Consider the following 19,830-nt stretch of genomic DNA (forward strand, 5'->3'; position numbering starts at 1 on the left):
CCACTTGTTCCACTCTCCATCTTTCTTTTTATGCACACACACATTTCTCACCCATTCACACACACACGTTATTTTGCACATACCTGAATTCTTTACACATCTTTCTCCTTCTCTAATCTAGACATACAGACACACACACACACACACACACTCTCCTTCCCGGCTTGACATTCACACAGCGCTGCCAGCTCCACCACATAAGAGCTTCTTCCTGTGCCGCTCGCCCACCTGCTGCATCGCACGCCGTTCTGCTGAGAGAGAAAGCATCTTTTCAACCTTTTCTGAGTGAGAAACACTTAATGGAAAGTGCCATGTCTCCTGTGGACGTCACTCAAAATGTCCTGCTTTTCAGCACATACATAAGGGAGAACGGAGGTGGAGGACAGGTTGTCGTAGCTTGTGACCTTTGAGAGGAAGTCTCAGCCGTGTGATTTGAGTCCATTTTTCCACCAACTCTAGTACTTTGCAGGTGTCAAATGTGGGAGAAAAAACAGCCCTGCATTATTATAAAAAACACACAGCACTTTGTAAAGGCAGCTCAATATCTTACTGTTTATTAAATATTAGCATAAATAAGTTTACTTTCACATGTTTACATTTATAAGCTCATACTGACACTTCAGCAGCTGCACAACAAACAAATCTCTGTTACAGTTACTAGCAATCAGTAACCATGGAGACCATGTTTTGCTATGCTCCTTCAATGGCTGCATAACTGTGACTACAGACCCCATAATTCACTTCATTAAAGCGGTTGGCACATTTAAGATAGGTGGAGTGATTTACATTATCTCGTTACAATGGAGCCTGTCAGTGGGTGGTATATTTTAGGCAGCAAGAGGACAGTCTGTCTTTAAAGTTGATGTGTTGGAAGCAGGAAAAATGGGCAAACGTAAGGATGTGGCGTGACTTTGACGAGGACCAAATTGTGATGGCTTGACGACTGGGTCAGAGCGTCTCCAAAACCCCAGCTCTTGTTGGGTGTTGTCGGTCTGCAGCGGTCGGGACTAACCAAAAGTGGTCAAAGGAAAGAAAACCAGTGAAACGGCGACAGGGTCACGGGCTGCCAAGCCTCATTGATGTACGTCGGGAGCAAAGCCTAGCCTCTGTGGTCCGATCCAACAGAAGAGCTACTCTACATCAAACTGCTGAAAAAGTGAATGCTGGTTCTGACAGAAAGGTGTCAGAACACACAGTGCATCACAGTTTGTTGTGTGTGGGGCAGCATAGCTGCAGACCGGACAGGGTGCCCATGCCGATCCCTGTCCACCGCTGAAAGCGCCTACAATGAGCATGTGAGCATCAGAACTGGACCACCTACCTAAGCATTGTTGCAGACCAAGAACACCCCTTCATGGAAACAGTATCTTTCAGCATTATAATGCTCCCTGCCACACTGCAACAATGGTTCAGGAATAGTTTGAGGAACAACAAGGTCAAAGTGTTGACTTGGCCTCCAAATTCCCCAGATCTCAATCCAATCGAGCATCTGTAGGATGTGCTGGACAAACAAGTCTGATCCATGGAGGCCCCACCTCGCAACTTACAGGACTTAAAGGATCTGCTGCTAACGTCTTGGTGCCAGATACCTCAGCACACCTTCAGAGGTCTAGCGGAGTCTATGCCTCGACGGGTCAGGGCTGTTTTGGTGGCAAAAGGGGGTCCTACAAAACATTAGGCAGGTGGTCATAACGTTATGGCGGATCTGTTTATCAAGCTTAATGTGAAATCAATTCCAAAATTATACATTTCCTAAATTAAAGTCGTACATTTTCAGGGGGAAAAAATCACAAATCTTGGAGAAATGAACTGCAATATAGTTTCAGATTATGAAGTCATTAATGTAACTTTAAAAAAAACCCAACAGAATTTTATATTAAACTCACAAATTTGCAACATAAAATGTGGTCAATAAGCCTGTGTGAAACTGAAATAACAGAAATCCCATTAAAACACAAAGTTCCAATTGCCATTCAGCTTTTATCCAGCACTTAGTTTCAAGCTCTCTGAATAAATTACAGATAACTTTGCAAAAATCCTTCATGTGTCTGTTGTGTTTTCTCTCCAATAAAGGACGGATACTCCTTCATGCACTGTGCAGACTGTGACCGAGGCTCTCATCTGCCTGCGTCTCCACAATACTCAGCTTCAAACCTTCACCTCTCTGCTCACATTCCTCCGTCTCATCTCGTCTTCCTCTCCTCTCCACCTCTCTCTCTTTACCACCTTCTCCCCCGTCCTTGTTTGGTTCTCCGCTCATGCCCTCTGCTCGGTCTTTAAGTTGCACTCCATCACTTTGCTCTGTCCCATTTCTCACCTCTGTTGCCTTTGTACTTCCTGCTTCCGTTCTTAGTGTTCTCAGACTGTCACTCGCTTTTATGAAGTAGTTCTCCAGCTCTGCCACAGGTCCTTTATCAGAGAACAGATGGTCCAGGTAGGCCTGGGCGTACTGATCTGAGGTGATCAGGTCCAGGTTAATGGAGGAGGACACAGCTGGAGAGGTGGTTTCCTGCACAGGGACTCTCCTTCTTCTTCCTGTTAAGTTCAACTTAGTTCAGTTAAATGCATCTTGACTGACAGAGGAATGATTGGCCCCTTTAAGAAAACGTACCTGTCTCTGTCTGCATGGTGGAGAGAGAGATGGTCACACTCTCTCCTGTCTCTCTGTCAGTCACAGTGAGTCCCGTCATGGATCCTTCCTCTGGCATCTCGCTGGAGGTGTCACATGATCCCAGAAGTCCCCCGCGACATTTAACCACACACACTGTATTTGACTTGTAACACCTGTGATGAAGAGATAGCAGGAAGGCAGGAAGAGAAGTTCAATCAGCTAATCACTTATCTTTTTTTAATGAGATGTAGATGCGTCACACGATGTAGGATGTTTGTACTCAACTGCTAGTTCCGTAAGTGCATATTCATCAACTAAGAGAGAGACATGGATCATCTATTCAACACTACAGAGAGGAGATGTTGCAGGCTTAATGGGTAAGGAGGTATTAAATATGAAAGCAAATTAAAAAATGTTTCTCTTCCGCTTTTACTCAAATGCTGCTGCTGATGTCATAATTGCAGCTTTCGCCTGTCTGACTGAATGTTTTTGCTGTAAGCAGCAAGTCCATATGCAAGCCAAAAGTTTCGGGCCAGACTTTTTCTGACAGTCTGCTGGTTTTTCTGTGTCATGTTTGGAGCCGGCTGGAGAGCGTATCTCACTGTAGACAGCCCTGCGCAGCTCTGATTTCCACTGGCAGGATGTTTTGTTAGACTTCTGCTTTCACTGAAGTGCTGTGTGGTCTCTTTCTTCTGTGTCTGTAGTGTCACGACACGCTATCTCCTGATTGGCTGTCAAGTATGGCCGTCAGGCGAGGGGGTGGGCCTAGCTAGTCGCACGGGCAGTGTCTAATTAAAAGTGATTGGAGAGATGAAGAGACAGCTGCGAGGGAGTCGCAGCGTGAGGAGATGTTTGGAAGTGCTGCATGAGAGGAAGACCGTCGAGTTCCCTTGTTATAACTTGTTTAAAGTTATTGTCTGTCTGTCTATGTAAAAAATGTCGAAGAGAGCGAGCTAGCCGTGGGTGAAGAGTCAACAGCAGGTAGGCCCATTTCACACAACTTGAATCTGGCAGCCGAATTCTTAAAATCAGTGACTAATATGCACGGGCAATAGACTCCTGGAAGCCCTAGACAAGAGCTGGAGTACCTTTTCCCAGGCTTGTCTTGCCATGACGGTAGTTTGACTCATGCTGTGTTGTAAATTTTTCCGCATAGGTTCAGTAAAATGTACTATGTGGCTCATTAAATGGATCATGCACTTTGTTTGCATGCACTTGTTGCTGGCCAAACAAATGAACTCCATGTCAATGCCAATATGCAGCTTAATATACAGTTTGCGACATAACTCATCCTGTCTAACCCACACTGTAACCAACAGATACACGCCCTAACTTGAGGTCACTTTGGCCCCATTAGTGACACAAATAGGCCTATACGTGGAGTCAGTTTAGGCACAACATGTTTGCCTAAGTGATAACAACCTCCAATATGGTTAATATGTAGATTAGTCGAACTAGTATATTACCTGTAGGCAGGTATGATCTGTGTGAGGTCTTCCTTGTATTGCTCCAGTGCTGCTCTTGCAGACAGAGGCTCAGTCTGACCCTCAAGACCCGCCAGGTGAACCAACATCTGTGTGTGAAATGCTGCTCCGCTGGCCCAGTGCCTCACAGACCTGGAGGAAACAAATAAACAAACCCATCTTATTTTGTATTCTCACCTGCATGCAGCTACATTGTGTCTCCATTCCTCCACCCCTCCCTGTTTCCCTGCTATATGACACCAAACTCTGCTGTCTTCTCTGACCTGGAGTCACAGTCTCCCCCCAGCAGACAGCTCTTCAGCTGGGTGAGGGTGAGGCTGAGCTGGGCCTCAAGTCTGTTGGAGTCCTGGATCAGCTTGCTTTTGTCGCTCAGGTTGATCCGACAGCGCTTCAGGTACTCCTCCATCACCTCCTGGAGCTCCCACACTCTCTGCTGGATGTTAATTCAAGCATGGGAATTGTAGTTTATTGTCTTTATTTTGCAACAATCTTTGGCGCTTCATCACTTCCTCCTGCATTTTCTACTTGTTCTTGTTGCACTTTACATCAAGATTTCATGGACACAGTTTGCTCAGAGGTATTCGTTAATACATCGAGAAATATACTCTCCTATTTCCACTAGCACTCATATTTTAAGCACTTCAGAGACGTTACCTTGCATGATGATGACCCTGCAGACTTCCCTTTCACACTTGATGACTGTTTTGATGATGTGTATGCCATATCCATCACCATAGTAACCACTAATCCCACAAGGCCGGCCAGGCGGGGCTCATCTGAGAATGTCGACAATCGACCAATCAGGTCTTTCAGGTAGGTGGGCGCCTTGTTCCCAATGTCGCCCTGCAGCTGGGTTAAGAGGAAACGAACAGAAATATTGATGGCAAACTTTTCCTTACCATCCGTCTCAATGAAATAAAAATGCTTGGTGAGTAGATCGCCCTCCGCTCTTTTCAAAAACATAAGAGACCAGCAATTTGTCATCATCAGTTTGCTTCTCTAGGCCACTGTATTGATTTGTATCATCTTTATAATCCCCAGCAGGACTACATTTCTAATACTGAGTGCTGCCTCATTTTGCACAGTTGCTCTTTGTTGACTGTCTCAAGGCAACAACATCTTTCTTTCCCTGATGTACATCTGCACTTCATGACTGGATGGTTTTAAAGGTTAAATCGATGAGCAGTTCGCCCACACAGCCGATTTCAGAAGGATGAAATCAACTGATGTTTTGTAGTTTGGTCTTTGTCCCCTCGGTGTTTTGCTTTCATGCTGCATCATCATCACTCATGTATACTGTAACTCTTTCATTTAAATGTGTTTTACCTTTTTCAGTTGTTCCTGGAGGCGGGCCCGTGGGTCAAAGCTCACACCGTGATTGGTTAGGAGGAGAGGGTGGACGACCCCGAGGTCAGGGACCGCACCACCTTCTAGCATGGCATCGTAGATAAGAGAACCAACCACGCCCTTTACTTCAGACAGCTCTCCTTCTGACGATAAGAGCTGGCCCATAATGACTTTTTATATGCGTGTTTGTGTAGTCGGTGACAAATGCGTGAACACTAGAAAATCATTGCAGAATCTGAGGGAGAAAAGAGGTAAAATACACTTAAATGCAGGTGATACAGTAGATTTTTTATCTTAAATTAGATTATCATACTACAAATATACATATTCTCATTTCCATACGTAGTTCATCATGCTATGCAATAATTCTGCGCTATAATTTCTCCTACACTGTGCAATATTACAGCAATATATTTTTGTCATTCTGGTTTTATTCATACTACACACCATGTGTGTTTTGATTTTAAAAAATGACAATGAAAAATTAATTAAATTATTTTGTTACTGTTATTTATATTGTCTTTTTTTAAATCTTTTTATTGCCACCTGTACTTTTTGTCTATTTTAATAACTTGAGTACTTTAATTTGCCTGTTTTGTGAGCTGCTGTAAGGAGTACATTTCAGCTGTGGGGATCAATAAAGCTCATCTTAAACAATCAAGTTCAGATAATATAATTGCAATCGATGTCAGACCTGTTCAATTGGTGGCCCCTTCACAGAACTCAATCCGGCCCTTTAATCATATCATATCTCAAGCTGTTGACGCAGCTATAGATGGCTAACATTAGTTCATCTGACAGTATATTTATTGATTAGAAGATAATTTACTGGCTATATAGTCCATTCATTAGTTTTGTCTGTTTGTGCACCGAAATACATATTTTATTCAAAAGCATATACCAGGCAGTTTAAGCAGAGAGGATTTAGTTAAACTAAAAAAAAAACATAAATGCAACACTGAGTGTATTAAAACAACTTTTTTCTCCTCAAAGTTTGAGAGGGTGGGTTAACACGTTCAATATCCTATTGTCTGACATAGGACATGTAAAATCTAGTGCTTGTAAAAATAAATAAATAAATAAAAGACTTCAATAGGCATCGTCTATGTCTTAAATTGCATTAGTTTTTAACGTAATATTCGTATACTAATATAGTATAACCTAGTAGTTTCAACAAAAGTTAACAAGTTCAATACATAAGCAGTATTATACATATATTTAATTAATATCAGCCAGACGTAACATTTTCTAAATACCTCCAAAATAACATCCTTACATTTCACACTAACATCCCAGCTGCAGTTCAGTCACTTATTTTTCTTGGTTACTTCAGTTTGTTGTATTTTGGTCTGTTTCTTTCTCCTCCCGTCTTTGCCCATGTCACGTGCTGCAGAGAAGAAAACAACCAAGACGACACAGCAGCAGGAAGTAGCTCAGACGTAAACCTAGCGCGCCCCCTAGCTGCGCTGACCAGGAAGTGCAACCTGATTTGAATGCCAAGGAGAGTTTGTTATGTCTGCAAGGCAGAGAATGCCATCCTTTTTAAGTGTTTAATCTCCACTTCAGAAGGTTTTTGTAGCCTGTCTGCTCTTGTTTCATGGAAAATTTAAGCCTCTGAGAAAAGTTATTTAGCACTCTTTCTTAAAGTGCCATCTTTAAGTGAATGATAGTGAGATTAAACTAATCCTCCTTGTGCCGGGGGACTCCCTGGAACACGCCGGAGGTCCTTGGGAATTAAAATAATAGGTACAAACTCTTTATGGCTGTGTTAAACATTGACAAAATAGGCCAAGGGCTTTCAGCTTTTTATTTAGCTAAATGGAACAGTGGCCTTGCTGGTGGCGTGATGTTGACTTTTTTTACTTGATAAAATATGGGGCAAGGGGATTTGGGATTTTGTAAAGTGTGAGAGATGTTCTTTTCTAACTGGGACAAGGGCTTGTACACTGTCAGGCCTCAGAGTTTGTGTGTATTACAGATGTAGCTAAATGTCCCACAAGGTGTTGTGGAGTGTAGCCGGGTTAATGTGGATGTTGGTCTGATCATTTAGATTTAATCTCCCTGACCTTCCTCCTCATACTTCTTTATCCTTCTTAGTTACTTTGTTATTTGATGTCATTCTGCACAATAGGTAATTTATAAGTTATATAATTAAGTGTTATGTATTCTCCCTGTTAACTTATGTAGTTAATTCTTTTTTGCGTTAGGTTATCATTTCCTGTTTTACTTGTCACTTACCTTTCCTCGTGTATGTAGCTTTTCTTCCTACCTTTATCGTTTCCCGCCTGTGTGATTGTGCCCCACCCTAATTGTTTTCACCCGTGCCTAATTAGTCTCACCTGTGTCTAATAACCTAACAATGTTTATAGTGTGAATTGCTTATTCTTCTTCTTTCTTATTCCTAGTGTTCCTTTTCTTCTGGACCATGTTATTTCCTGGGTCGTCTTTCTCTGTATTACTACCTGACTCTATCACTTACTTCAAGTTACTCACTTACTGTTTTTGAGAATAAATTAAACAGAATTGTCCTTTACCTAGGTATATAGCCATTTTATGTAACTTAAAATTTCCCCCAAAGTCCCCTAAATTGAGCGTTTTAGCATCTTTCAGCTCAATGTTTTGGTTTTATTGCCCAAGTCAGTTTCCAGTCGCAGGAGGCAGCTGTTTTTTGACACACAAGAAAAAAATATATAAACCAACTGTACACACTACCGGTGGAGCCCAAACCAGAGCTTCAAGGAAAACAAATGGACTTCATGTGGTGGCTTGAAATGCAAGATGAGACTTCATACCTGCTGGATGCACATATGGAGGGTGTGCGCTGACACATCACTTTCCTACCGGAGCACGCCCCCTCAGTCAGACTGAGTGGCATACGTAAAAGACCAAAGTCAAAGTGGTCCGTGGACATTTCCTGACATTTACTTGTACCTGAATTCAAAGCCGGGGGAGAACACAAAGCAAAGCCTGAATGCGTACAACAGCCAAGGACAGCCAAGACACTTCAAGGCGGGATTTGTTGGCGAAATTACATTTATTTTAATCTCTGCACAGGATGTAGACATGATTTCATCATTACTTTAACATATGACCCGAGTATAATAGTATCGTTTTTTTAATGCAAAATCTCTTCAGTCAAGTGTATATGTCTTTGAAGGATGATGTGTTACTCCCTCCTCAACCTAATAAGCATCTATTTAGGACCGTATGTGTGCTTTAGCAAAACCCCTACCTTGGTTGAAATCACTTGCACCACAAATAGAAGAATTAAATTCATTTCACTTCTTCACTGTCACACTGTTACGGTTTATTAAGGCAGAACGGAGCCCTCGTTAATATTATTAGTTACACCTGTGCTTTTACTGCAATGACAAGTGAGAATACCTGCTGTCAAAAAGGCCCACAGCTGCAGGATATATCATTTATTTGAGTTTAGATGCAGGATAAAATTAATTAGAATGTGAAGAATTCCAACCAACACACACGTACACACATTTTCTCATTTCCCTCTCCTCCTCTTCTCTCCATACATCTTCCTCTCCCTCCACGCTCCTTCCATGCTCCTGCCCTTCCCCATTTCTCCTGCTATTGTTGATTCTGATAGCTTCTGCCAGGGTGATGCTGTGCTCACTGCATCAGCTCTGCTGCCGGGGTTGTGTCTCTCTCACTCTGTTCCTGTCTGTCTCTCTCTTTTTATCTCTCTCCATGGATGCATGGCCCTGTTAGCACACTTCACACTCCTCCGAGAGCAGTAAATATTTAAATGTGCTCACTCACACACACACATCAGCACTCTGAAATGGGAATGGATGCACACATATATACCTGATTGCGTGCAAAACTTCCACTGCACCCTCTCTCTTACTTTCACTTGGATTTTTTTTTCGCTCTGACTCTTTTAAAAGGTTGCATTTCCATCTAGGAGTGAAGTGAGGATGAAAGGATAGACAGTCAGGGAAGAGGAGGCGAGGAGAGGAGAGAAAAGGAAAGCAAAATAAAAGGAATGAAAGATAAAATAAATGAATGAAGTTGTTGGAGGGGATTACACACACACACACACACACACACACACACAAAGATACTAGCCTTTTTAATAACAGCCCTCCTGAAGCGTCACTGAATATTAATCATTACACACACAATGTGTAATTTCAAGAGATAATTCCACTTGAAATTCAAGTTTAATTTTCAATTACAAAATAGATGATTCAGGAAGGTGACCTTTGACATTTACACTTGTGTGAGTGTGGGTTGAAGTGTGTGTGAGTGTGTGTCCATGTCCGAAATCCTTGTTGCTGAGATCCTCTGACAAAAGATCCAATCTTTCCGTTTAGGTTTGGACTTGAAGCGATGTACTCTAGGATCCATGGGGAAAATGTTAACAAACCACACAGGATGATTAAACGACTTTCGATGCCACAGACTCTTGAAAATGTTCTATTAATCTTTTAATTCTAATTTTTTGCAATGATTTGTTGGTTTGACGATCCCAGTTTGGTTCACAAAAATAGTCTGGGTTTTAAGATAAGATAATCCTTTATTAATCCCCAGAGGGGAAATTTGAGAATTTATTTATTAAACTTTGCCAAAACTGTCCATTCATTCTAAGCTTAATCCAAAAGGCAATTGGACATAGTTAAAGTTCTTGGAGATGTTTCACCTCTCATCCGAAAGGCTTTTTTCAGATGAGAGGTCAGTTCAGAACTGAAGAAGCCTTTTGGATGAGAGGTGAAACGTCTTCAAGAACTTCAACCAAGTCCAGTTGCCTTTTGGATTAAGCTTTGAATAACCATCACCTGGATGACTGACAACCTTCACAGACACGTCCATTCACTATGTTCACACAGTGACAATTTTCCTCTGATATCATGCTCATGGCGGGAAGCTTGCTGTTATCATTTTGCTTGCTGTGCACTTGTGCTTCCAAGTTGGCAAGATGTAGGCAAAAAAACATGGGAATCAGGCTAAATTGCTAACATTTCACTGCTTCTTGAATGATCAGCAACAGGAAAGACAATCCACAGGGACTTTTCCATATAAAACAACGTATTTGACAACTCCTTAGCTAACATTAGCTAACAATAGCATTCAGCTAGTTCCTAGCTATCATTTGTTAGTGTTACAAAAAAACCAAAACAATGGAAAAGGCATGAATTGCCAGCTTACTGCAATCTCAGAACCCATCGGCTATTGAGGATGGTGTAGCCTCTGGGAGTGACGGCAAACTTGTCAGGCATTCCAGTTTAGCCAGCACTTAGCGATAAGGGACTTCCAGCCTAGACTTTGTTTCCGTGTACTGTGGACTCCCAACGGAAACCAGAATACTTCCAGGACTAAAATCCAGTTGAGTGCCGACAAGCTGTTAGTTTCACACACTCTTCTACTGTATGTTTATCATAGTTATTTATGTCTTTTCTAAAGATGTTGTGTATTGGTTGTGTGTCAAATTCAAGAGAACAGATATTTCAGACCATCTTTGTCATTACAATATTTGAATGTTGTTAGTTGACTGGTGTTGGCAATTAAATATTCCAAAGACAAACTCCACTCTTTTGGTATATCCAAAGCTGATGGAGGCCTTGTTGGCACAGAGATGGTTGTATTTGTTATCATGCAACTTTAGTACTGAGTTTTGTTCACACAGTAGTAACATGTAACCCACGCACTAGAAAAAATCTGTCTCTTAATCTCACCTCACCCCACTCTTTTGTTGTTGAAAATGTATCGGGGCATTTGTGAACAAAAGAAGAGTGACAGCAAATATGGGGAGACTCCAGGCCACTGGCAGGCTCCCTCAGTGTGCTGTAGCTCTACAATACTGGTACAAAATACATTTCTGGCAAGAGAGCAGCGCAAAAACAAAAATGTTTGTAATGACTTAAGCACCTTGGTTTTCTCCAAGCTTTTAACCAGGACTAATTTGTTTTCTCATTCTACAAATGGAATTATGTCAAGTGAAGGTCGAATGTGGGTTTGTGAGTGTCATTATCTATGCAGAACTTTAAATCTGCCCTTTTATCCTGCATCGTTTGCAGTTTTACCAACACTGCGTACATTATTGTCCCATTTGCAAACTCTTCAGCCTTGAGCTCTACATTAAAAGCAAAGGCTGCACTAATAGGTCCACCATGACGAAGAAAACAAAGCAATAGTTTTCTTTGCTCTTTTCATGCCCATGTATTTATCCCTTTCCAACATTTCTTTTCCCTCTTATCTGTGCCTCTATCGTCATTTTTCCTTGTCTTATTCTCCCATCTCCTATTTTCTATCTGCTTTATCAACCTCCCTCACTCCGATCATTTATGGGGTGTGGAGGAGAATAAAAACAAGTTTAATGTACTGTAATACATCACTCCATGGCTGGCGTGCCAGGCAGCATCCATTTTGTGAGGCTGTTGTGTTCACTTAGCAGCAGTGGGGCTAATTATTGCAAATGGCAGCTGTTGAAAGGAGTATTAATGTCTCCTTTCTACATGGATAGATCCAATATTATGGGCTGATGAGAGTAGTCAGTGGATAAACTTTAGGGAGAGAGAGAGTGACAAAGAAAAGAGGAAACTGGATTTTGTTGTGTCAGTTAAACGCCCCATAAATCCAACTTTAGTTTCAATTAAAGCCAAGAGCAAAAGGTACTTTAATCAACATCCATCTGCAGACCAGTAAAGTTTATATTTGGAGCAGTTTGATGGAACAGGACGTCTGACTGTACGCATATGGTAATTATGTGACCAGTAAGTATTTTCAATCCAGTAGCTGGATGCAAACCGACATTGTTGGGAATAAGGTAGAGAGGGGACACTTATTGATTTGTTGGGAATCAAATTCCATTTATATCCCATCTGAGCAACACCACATCAATCTGCATTAATACTGATGTTCGCTGTTGTTTAAACATATTTATACACCATAATTCTTCACTTTGTTATGAGCAGGTGGTACAATGTGGCAGGTCACATGAGCCTGTCAGCGTTTGATCTGTTTATAGTACAAGGCCACAAGCAGAACACTGTTCATCATACAAAGTAAGGGTGGATTAAATGTGTTTGGGGTCATTAAAATGTCAGAGTGAGGAAAGAAGGAGATTAAAAAGTGTTAGAGAGAGTGTGACAGGGCAAGAGGAGAGCCAGAGATTTAGAAAAAGGGGGTTTAGAGAATGAAGTCTTAAGACACAGATAGATGAAGAATCTCTCTGACTTAAGTAGAGGAAAAGCAGGGATTGTGTGAAAGTAATCATTTCTGCTGCAGGGTTTTTAGAAGTCTCCTCTCAACGTTGCAGGAACACCTGTTCAAAACAGCCTCAAGCCAGGTAACATACTGCAGATCCATCCTTACTTCAATCCATGAGTTAAAATTAATCCCAAAAGAAGGCTTGTTGTTGTGGCCTTTCCACAGCACTTTCACATTTACATGCAATTAGTACAAAGAAAATTGATGTGAACAATTATTACTACATTCTTACGGTGATAAATGTTACGATTAATATGCAGATTGTGTCTGCAAAAAGAACATTTATTTTACAGTCGTCACATCAGAATTTTTTTTCTCCACTGTTTGAGAGAGACCCCTGCTGGCCAAGACTAGTCACCGCAATCTGAGGACGTCATTCCATTTCCGTTGTAAACAAACAATCCAATATGGCGACTTGGTGACAATTAGAAGATATGTCAAACTTCTACTAAAAGTAATTGAATTTTCTCAACACGGAACACATTTTACAACATAATGACTGGAACGGAAAGTGAGGGGAGTTTAGTTCGCTACTACTGCACCGCTGGTAATGGGATGGAGCGTTTTTTAATTGACGAGGTGAAGAAGAAGCTGGCAGCTGAACATGTGAGTGTTTCTTATCAGCACGGGTCCGTATATCCCGTACCCTTTACGTTAGTCTATTGTAGTTAAAGAATTTGATTGAAAGACGTGTGCGAAACAGTTCCCTTTATATGTGCATTATTGTAAATTACCTATCGAACACTGTTAGATGTGTTGTGAGACGTTGTGTTAAGCTCAAGAATAAGCAAAAATGCGCTCCGATTCTAACATGTCATGGAATTTAGTTACTGTTAGTAGTAACCTGTGGGTTATATTACTTGTTCTTATTTCCTGTGGTTTTTATTACTTGTGGTTTGATGCTCGTGTTTTTGTTCTGTAGCTCTTTGAGATTTGCTTCAAATGTAAAGTGAGTTTAAAAAAGAAAGATAGGCTATTGTTAATAATATTGTTATTATTAGGCATTAGTTATGAAATAAGAAAGATCCTTGCCAAAAGTATTTATTTTGTGTATATGTCACATATGCTGTTTATAGTTCCCCTGAGATAAAAATAGATTTTTTTAAATGTAAGTATGCAATGTAGTTTATGTTAGTGGAGGGGTTCTTAGTTTCGGGTGAGGTGGACCCTATCTGCTATAAAACACAGCAGGACAGCCTGAAGAATTGTCCAGTATGTCAACACCCAATACTCTTAATTACTCCGTTAAGTGTCCTTCTACAAGATAATGGAAGACAGAACTGTAATTAAAGTGTTGAATATGGGATTTAATTATTGGCCTTTTGGCAAAAGTGCAAAGTCTTTAAACACTGGCCTGTTCTTTGTGTTGTGTGTGTGCAGGTGTGTCAGTTGCCAGGTAAAGTGTTGTTCAGCTCCTCTGCGAGGATCGACAGGTTAACTGAGTTAAAGGCTGCAGAAAGACTCTTCCTACTGTTGAAACAAGACTCACCTGTGCAGCTCTCTGCGCACACAAGCCCAGGTACCAACCTGACTAATGAAATACCCAGATTCATGCAATACAAAACATTAGGAATACTTTAAATTGTATGCCATTTAATTTCAGCTCCTGTTCCATCAACTTGTATCTTATTTTAACTGACTTTAGTTTCATTTTCTCTGTGATATTTACAGCAAAGGCAGCCTCTGTGCTGCAGTCCAGACTGCTGGGTGACAGGAATCAGTGGACCTCTGCTTTAATGACATGGAGCCGCCTGCAGGGGGAGCTGGCTGACAGAGGAACCACTGTCAAGACACAGAAGAAAGAGGAGGAGAAGTGCAATGTTGAGTCTAGTAAAAGTACAGGAGAGCAGGGGGAGGAGGAGAATGGGAGCGGGAGGCTGAGGAGTGGTGAACATAATGGAACTCAGACACTGGAAAAGAGAGAGAAAGAGGAGAAAAGAAGTGAAGGAGAGAGACATTTAGAGAGAAATGAGGAGGAAGAGTTGAGTGGAGAAACCTGCGTGGAAGCTAAGAGAGTGGAGAAGAAGAGAAAGAGGGATGATGATGAAGAAGAGGAGTTTAGCAGCTGTAGGAAAAATGGTAAAAATGTTATATTAGGAACAGATTTTTCTGGAAGAGACGCAGTATCATGTCCAGACCACAATATGGAAAATAGCTGCAGGAATATGGAGCACATGGCAAAGGACTTTACTGTGGAAAATGGTAATAAAAGATTTTTTCAGTTTTATTTCAACATGTTAACTTCAAGGTTTTATCTATTCATCTGTTTTCATTGCTTCTTTTTTCTCTTCTGTCTTCTGATGTCTGCCTTTATGTAATAAAGTGAAGACTACAGGAGGAAGCGATAAGAGTCTGCCACATCCCAGCGTGATCAAACCAGAGGCTGCCTCTGTCCCAGTGTCTTTTAGGGTCAACTGCAAGTGCACCGGATCTCTGTCCCGATACTTCAGCACACAGGTTTCGGCAGTTGACAAAGCAGTGCAATGTCAGAATGTTGTCCATAAATAGCTGTTTATTACGTTAAGTGTATTTAATACAGGAGGTGAGCAGAGTTGTTGGAGTAGGACTGAGCAGACTGCTGGGCTGGACGGTGGACCTGAAGAATCCACAGATGGAGGTTCTCTTCATCTCTTTGATAATTATCATTCAGATTGTCTTCATTTGTGCCAAGACAGTTTACAACACAATGTTCCTTCATTGGAATAACTGTGACATATAAGTAAATACTCCCTCACTGATAATGCTGTAAGCAGAGACTCTCTGCTCTCTAGCCTGTCCTTTCAAATTAAAAGCCTTATTTGTTTGCTCTTCTTTGCAGATAAATGTTTATTTGAGTGATGACCACTGCCTGCTGGGGATTCCACTAACCAGGTTATTGATAGAAAAAAGTATTTTTTTATATTTATTTTTTTAACACATACTTGATAAGAAGTCCTAAGTTATGGGTTTCCTGCGTCTCTCCTTCAGGTTACCGCTGGCTAACAGAAGCTACATCAAAACCACAGGACTGAGAGCTACTGTAGCCTGGGCTATGGTCTCATTGGCTCACATACAGGTACTTACACACACAGCTGCTGGGTGCCTGCTGCTGTATCCTTATGTATGCAAAACCACTTTTGTGTATGTTTTTGTTTATGTATGCAAATCAGAAGGAATTAATAAATACTTCAAGAAAAAGTCAAGATTTGTCTTTCTTGTAGGGAGATCGTCTGCCATTTAGAGATTATTTTGTTTTACTAATACCTTAACATTTTAAGGCAGGTTTAAATCTGAGCATTTTCCATGTGCTTAAACATTTAGGGCTGTGATGTAATATTGACCTACAGTCAAAGTGTTACTATGTGATGCTGACAAGCATGTGCTCCCCTGTTTCCCAGCCAGGCTTCTGTGTGGTCGACCCGATGTGTGGAGTGGGAACCATCCTGATAGAAGCAGCACGGGAACATATGGTCAGGACAGAGATCTACATAAACCTCCTGTATATCGGTCAAATGTAGAAAAGTCTGGAAGGTTAACTTTTTAAGTTTAAAAAATGTTGAGGTTGTAAAAATGTTTCAGTCCTGTTACACTTGGATACACATTTTATACAGCTGTTGTTGACCTGATTTTTGTGTGACATTTATCAATATAAGTGCCCTGTGTACAGCCTTTCTTTTAATCATCTCTGGTCTCAATAGAATTATTATTTTTTTGTTTTTAAACATACATAGTTTTTAGTTGTAGTATATACTTTATTGGAATACCACTGTTCAAATCTGATATTTAATCATTAATGGGGACTTCTAGGCTGCTCATTTCCTGGGCATGGACAATGATGATGGACAGCTCCAGAAGGCCAATGAGAACATAGAGTTTGCAGAGCTGGGAAACAGGATGCAGCTGCTGAAAGCTTCGTCTATGGGTAGGAAACATGCACAAAATCATCACTGGACTCATGTTTATGTGTTACATTAAAGCTTTTACATTTCTGGCGTTAAGCTGATTTTAATCTCCAGCGTGGCCAACGGGGTGCCACAGTTTAAGGTTAGAGTAGATTTCAGGTAGGATTTGTTTGGCATTGTAAAGTTGTACACGATCAAAAGGGCAAAGGGTAAAGTTAAAGTATTTGACATTAAGTGATATAATCGAAGAAAAATCTCATGTTCAAGAGTTTCATTTAACTTGCTTTTATGTGTTTTGTTATACAGTTTGGACCAGGTTATAGACTATGACATGGCATAATTTAAACTTTTAGAAATATAATAATATATAATCACTTAACCCTTAACCAAACAAAAAGATAACTCAGATTGAAATACCTCATGAATTCTTCTAAAGCATTTTTAGCAACATCAATAAATAACACTGTTACATAGCGTCATTAATGTCACAGAGAAATAATCTTGGAATCTCGGGTGATTATGTCTTTTATTCAATCCATGTGAAGACATTGACCTCTTTGTTTTGTTCCGGGGATCCAAAGCTGCATGTTCTGGAAGGGAACCAGTGAGAGGGAGGTGAGAGTGAAGCCCGCTGTCATGTATTCAATTACCTCTTGGCTTGTCTGTCCTCCTCTGTGTGCAGCTCTGCCTCTGCCCAGCGCCAGTGTAGATGCTGTAGTCTGTGACCTGCCATTTGGCAGGAAGTTTGGCACCAAAACAAACATGGCTGCCAACCTGCCACTCATCCTCACTGAGATGGAAAGGTTTGTGTGTCTGTTTGCATTGTTTCTTTATGAATAGTTCAGTGAATCAGAAAATGTTACAGTGCTTTTCTGTGTGTTTGTTCATGTAATGTGCAGAATTCTAACCCTCTCAGTCAGGTTGCATAACAGAACAGATTCCAAACTGTGTGAGATTTATTGAATATTACATTATTACTTTGACGCGTGTTTGTGTGTCTAGAGTTCTCAGAAGTGGTGGATCCCTGGTTCTCCTGCTGAGTCCTCAGTTGTCCTGTCTCCTGAAAAAGCTCCTGGCACAGAAAGCAACTGGACCGACGCCTAACCAGGAAACAAAGCCTTCCACTGGGATACATGACCGCCCGTCCCGCTCTCCATCTTCCACGAGGCAGCAGAGTTTTCAAATCCATCAGGGGGTCGATTCTTCACCTACCCAGGAAACAGTCCCTCAGTCTGGGCTCCGGCAAAGTCTGCCTCCCCCTCTCTCCTCCCTGAAGCATGATGCTACTTTTAGGGTTAGCTTAGGTGTGATAGATGGACTTATACATAGATATGTCAAAGTAGACTCCTGATCTGCGTTAGTGGAAGCTGCACTTCAAAGTTATAAGTGAATTTTCTTTGTTACTTGTTATTAAAAATAAGGATTCTTGTCTTTAAAACACTTCTCTTCTAAATATAATTTTTTTTCTTGCTGTCTTTAAATTGCAAATAATATGAAAAATGTGTATATATATTTTGGCACAATGGTGAATTTTGACAATATGTGAGCTGTGGATTGGAAATGTAGCAATTCCAGAGGTAAGGTCTTAAAGATGTAATAAATAAGTTGTTTAGGACTATTTTCAGCTTGAAATTAATAAATTTGGTGCTCTGGAAAATATTGACACTATCAAGTAGGTATATTCTTGATTGGCTCAACATAGACTACAGTTCTTATGTCCATTCAGAAGAAGGATCATGTCACCATGTGCAACAGCGTGGCTAATAAGGTATTTCAAATAAATCTTAGACAACAGTCAGCTCTATGCCAAGGAGTAATGAGCCAAGTAAAATGTGGTATAACAGAAGTCTTATCCTGCAGAGAGACACTGTAAAGTTCTGTGTATTGACACTATTGTTCAGCCTGTAACAGACAGAGTCCATAGGCTGAATCACAATGTTGCCATCTGCCACTGTTTAGCCCTGCTTAGCCCAGTTTTACACTGAGGGGCCAGACAAGGCCACACAGGGTTTAGTGTTTTCACTCATTTCTCCATTAGATGTAAACTTCCGGGTTTTTTTTTTCTGCCAGTGCAGATTAGAAATCATGTCGCCCTCATTTTATGGATCTAATAGTGGTGGAAATGATGAAGTGAAGTCAATAATGTGGAAAACAAATTACCCTTTTAAAAAAAATTTTACTTGCACGAACTCATTTTTAATTTATGAATTTGTCTACGTTTCAGTTTATTGTTATTTAATAGTCACATTTGTGTCTAGAAACCATTTTTAAATTCAACAGCTCCCCTTGCCCTCGCCAGACTCTATGGAGAGGGTACGCCATGATGTCCATTGCGCATGCTCAATGCGCAGTGGAAGCCATGTTGGAGCTACATTGGATTCGGGCTGGGATTTTCTGACGCCGTATGTTTTTCCTTAAATATCTGTCTCATAATATTGCTGGGGCTCGGCAACCGCGCGCGATCGGCGCCGTAATCGGCAGTGGAAATGATGAACTCCAGTGTCGACCTGTCCCGGAGGAATCCGCAGGAGGATTTCGAGCTGATCCAGAGAATAGGAAGCGGCACATACGGAGATGTGTACAAGGTAAAACTGCAGTGAGACGAGGAGAAACACAGTTCCATTATCGGACACGGATTGGTTACACATTCAGAGCTTCGCTTTGCAGCTAATCAGTGTTGTCATAATAGTAGAAACGCGTAGAAAATTACATGGTCATCTTTAGCTGGTTTCTAAACTACGTATCTCCCTCCGTGTTTATGTTTACTCATGCGCTGTTTAGGTACATAACTCCATTGTCGGACAAGCAACCATGGCTCGGGTTCGCTGATGTTTTGTGTTTTTGTTTTGGCCTTTCTCTCCGGCTGTTTTTGTCGACATTTTGGACATCCGGGTTAACCCCAAATGATTGCTTTTTATTTTTATAATGCCCAGTTGCCGAAAAAAACACGAATACCATCGCTTACATGACTGTTTAAAAGGCGCTTAAATCTGATGCTGTCGAGCAAACATCATTTTGATTTTAAGTGTGTGAGTTATTACACAGATTTTGAAGCGACTTGCTCGTTGAAACACCAAAGTCTGAGGGTTTTGTGTAATGAATGCTGTGATTATCTACTGTTACTACTAAAGAAGAGCAATTGCAAAAGACGCGTCCGATAATGGATGTTTAGCCACTAGCTGTCCGAAAATGGACGCAGTGGGCTAGCCTGTTAGCAGCAGGGGGCTAACCAGGGTTTGAGCCGCTTCGTGGGAATATTGTGCCCAAATGAACTCAAGGT

The 19,830-nt window shown here is 41.1% G+C and overlaps 3 protein-coding genes across 10 annotated transcripts in view; 2 read left to right on the forward strand and 1 right to left on the reverse strand.

The window, feature by feature from the left end:
- Positions 1–587: 587 nt before the first annotated feature.
- Positions 588–5,557, reverse strand: LOC138588810 (uncharacterized). The gene is made up of 6 exons (XM_069659061.1): positions 5,422–5,557; positions 4,750–4,944; positions 4,359–4,525; positions 4,078–4,227; positions 2,612–2,784; positions 588–2,535 (listed from the first exon to the last, which is right to left on the reverse strand). Exons 1-6 carry the CDS (start codon positions 5,530–5,532, stop codon positions 2,087–2,089), a joined length of 1,245 nt encoding a protein of 414 aa, XP_069515162.1. The 5' UTR covers positions 5,533–5,557; the 3' UTR covers positions 588–2,086.
- A 7,529-nt stretch (positions 5,558–13,086) lies between these two features.
- Positions 13,087–18,138, forward strand: thumpd2 (THUMP domain containing 2). Its single transcript, XM_069659042.1, has 11 exons — positions 13,087–13,275; positions 14,050–14,188; positions 14,341–14,871; positions 14,993–15,126; positions 15,209–15,286; positions 15,488–15,540; positions 15,637–15,724; positions 16,047–16,118; positions 16,456–16,570; positions 17,233–17,353; positions 17,553–18,138. Exons 1-11 carry the CDS (start codon positions 13,165–13,167, stop codon positions 17,899–17,901), a joined length of 1,791 nt encoding a protein of 596 aa, XP_069515143.1. The 5' UTR covers positions 13,087–13,164; the 3' UTR covers positions 17,902–18,138.
- A 795-nt stretch (positions 18,139–18,933) lies between these two features.
- Positions 18,934–19,830, forward strand: part of LOC138588192 (mitogen-activated protein kinase kinase kinase kinase 3-like) — a 47,738-nt gene continuing 46,841 nt past the window's right edge. For all 8 annotated transcript variants that reach the window (XM_069658118.1, XM_069658120.1, XM_069658119.1 and 5 more), the window contains exon 1: positions 18,934–19,135. In XM_069658118.1, the coding sequence (XP_069514219.1) occupies positions 19,037–19,135 (99 nt within the window). In that variant the 5' untranslated portion in view covers positions 18,934–19,036. The remainder of the gene's footprint in view (positions 19,136–19,830) is intronic.

This window comes from Semicossyphus pulcher, unplaced genomic scaffold, assembly GCF_022749685.1.
Source record: "Semicossyphus pulcher isolate SPU_LCO1_2020_fin unplaced genomic scaffold, fSemPul1.0.p SCAF_12, whole genome shotgun sequence".
Taxonomy (NCBI): Eukaryota; Metazoa; Chordata; class Actinopteri; order Labriformes; family Labridae; genus Semicossyphus; species Semicossyphus pulcher.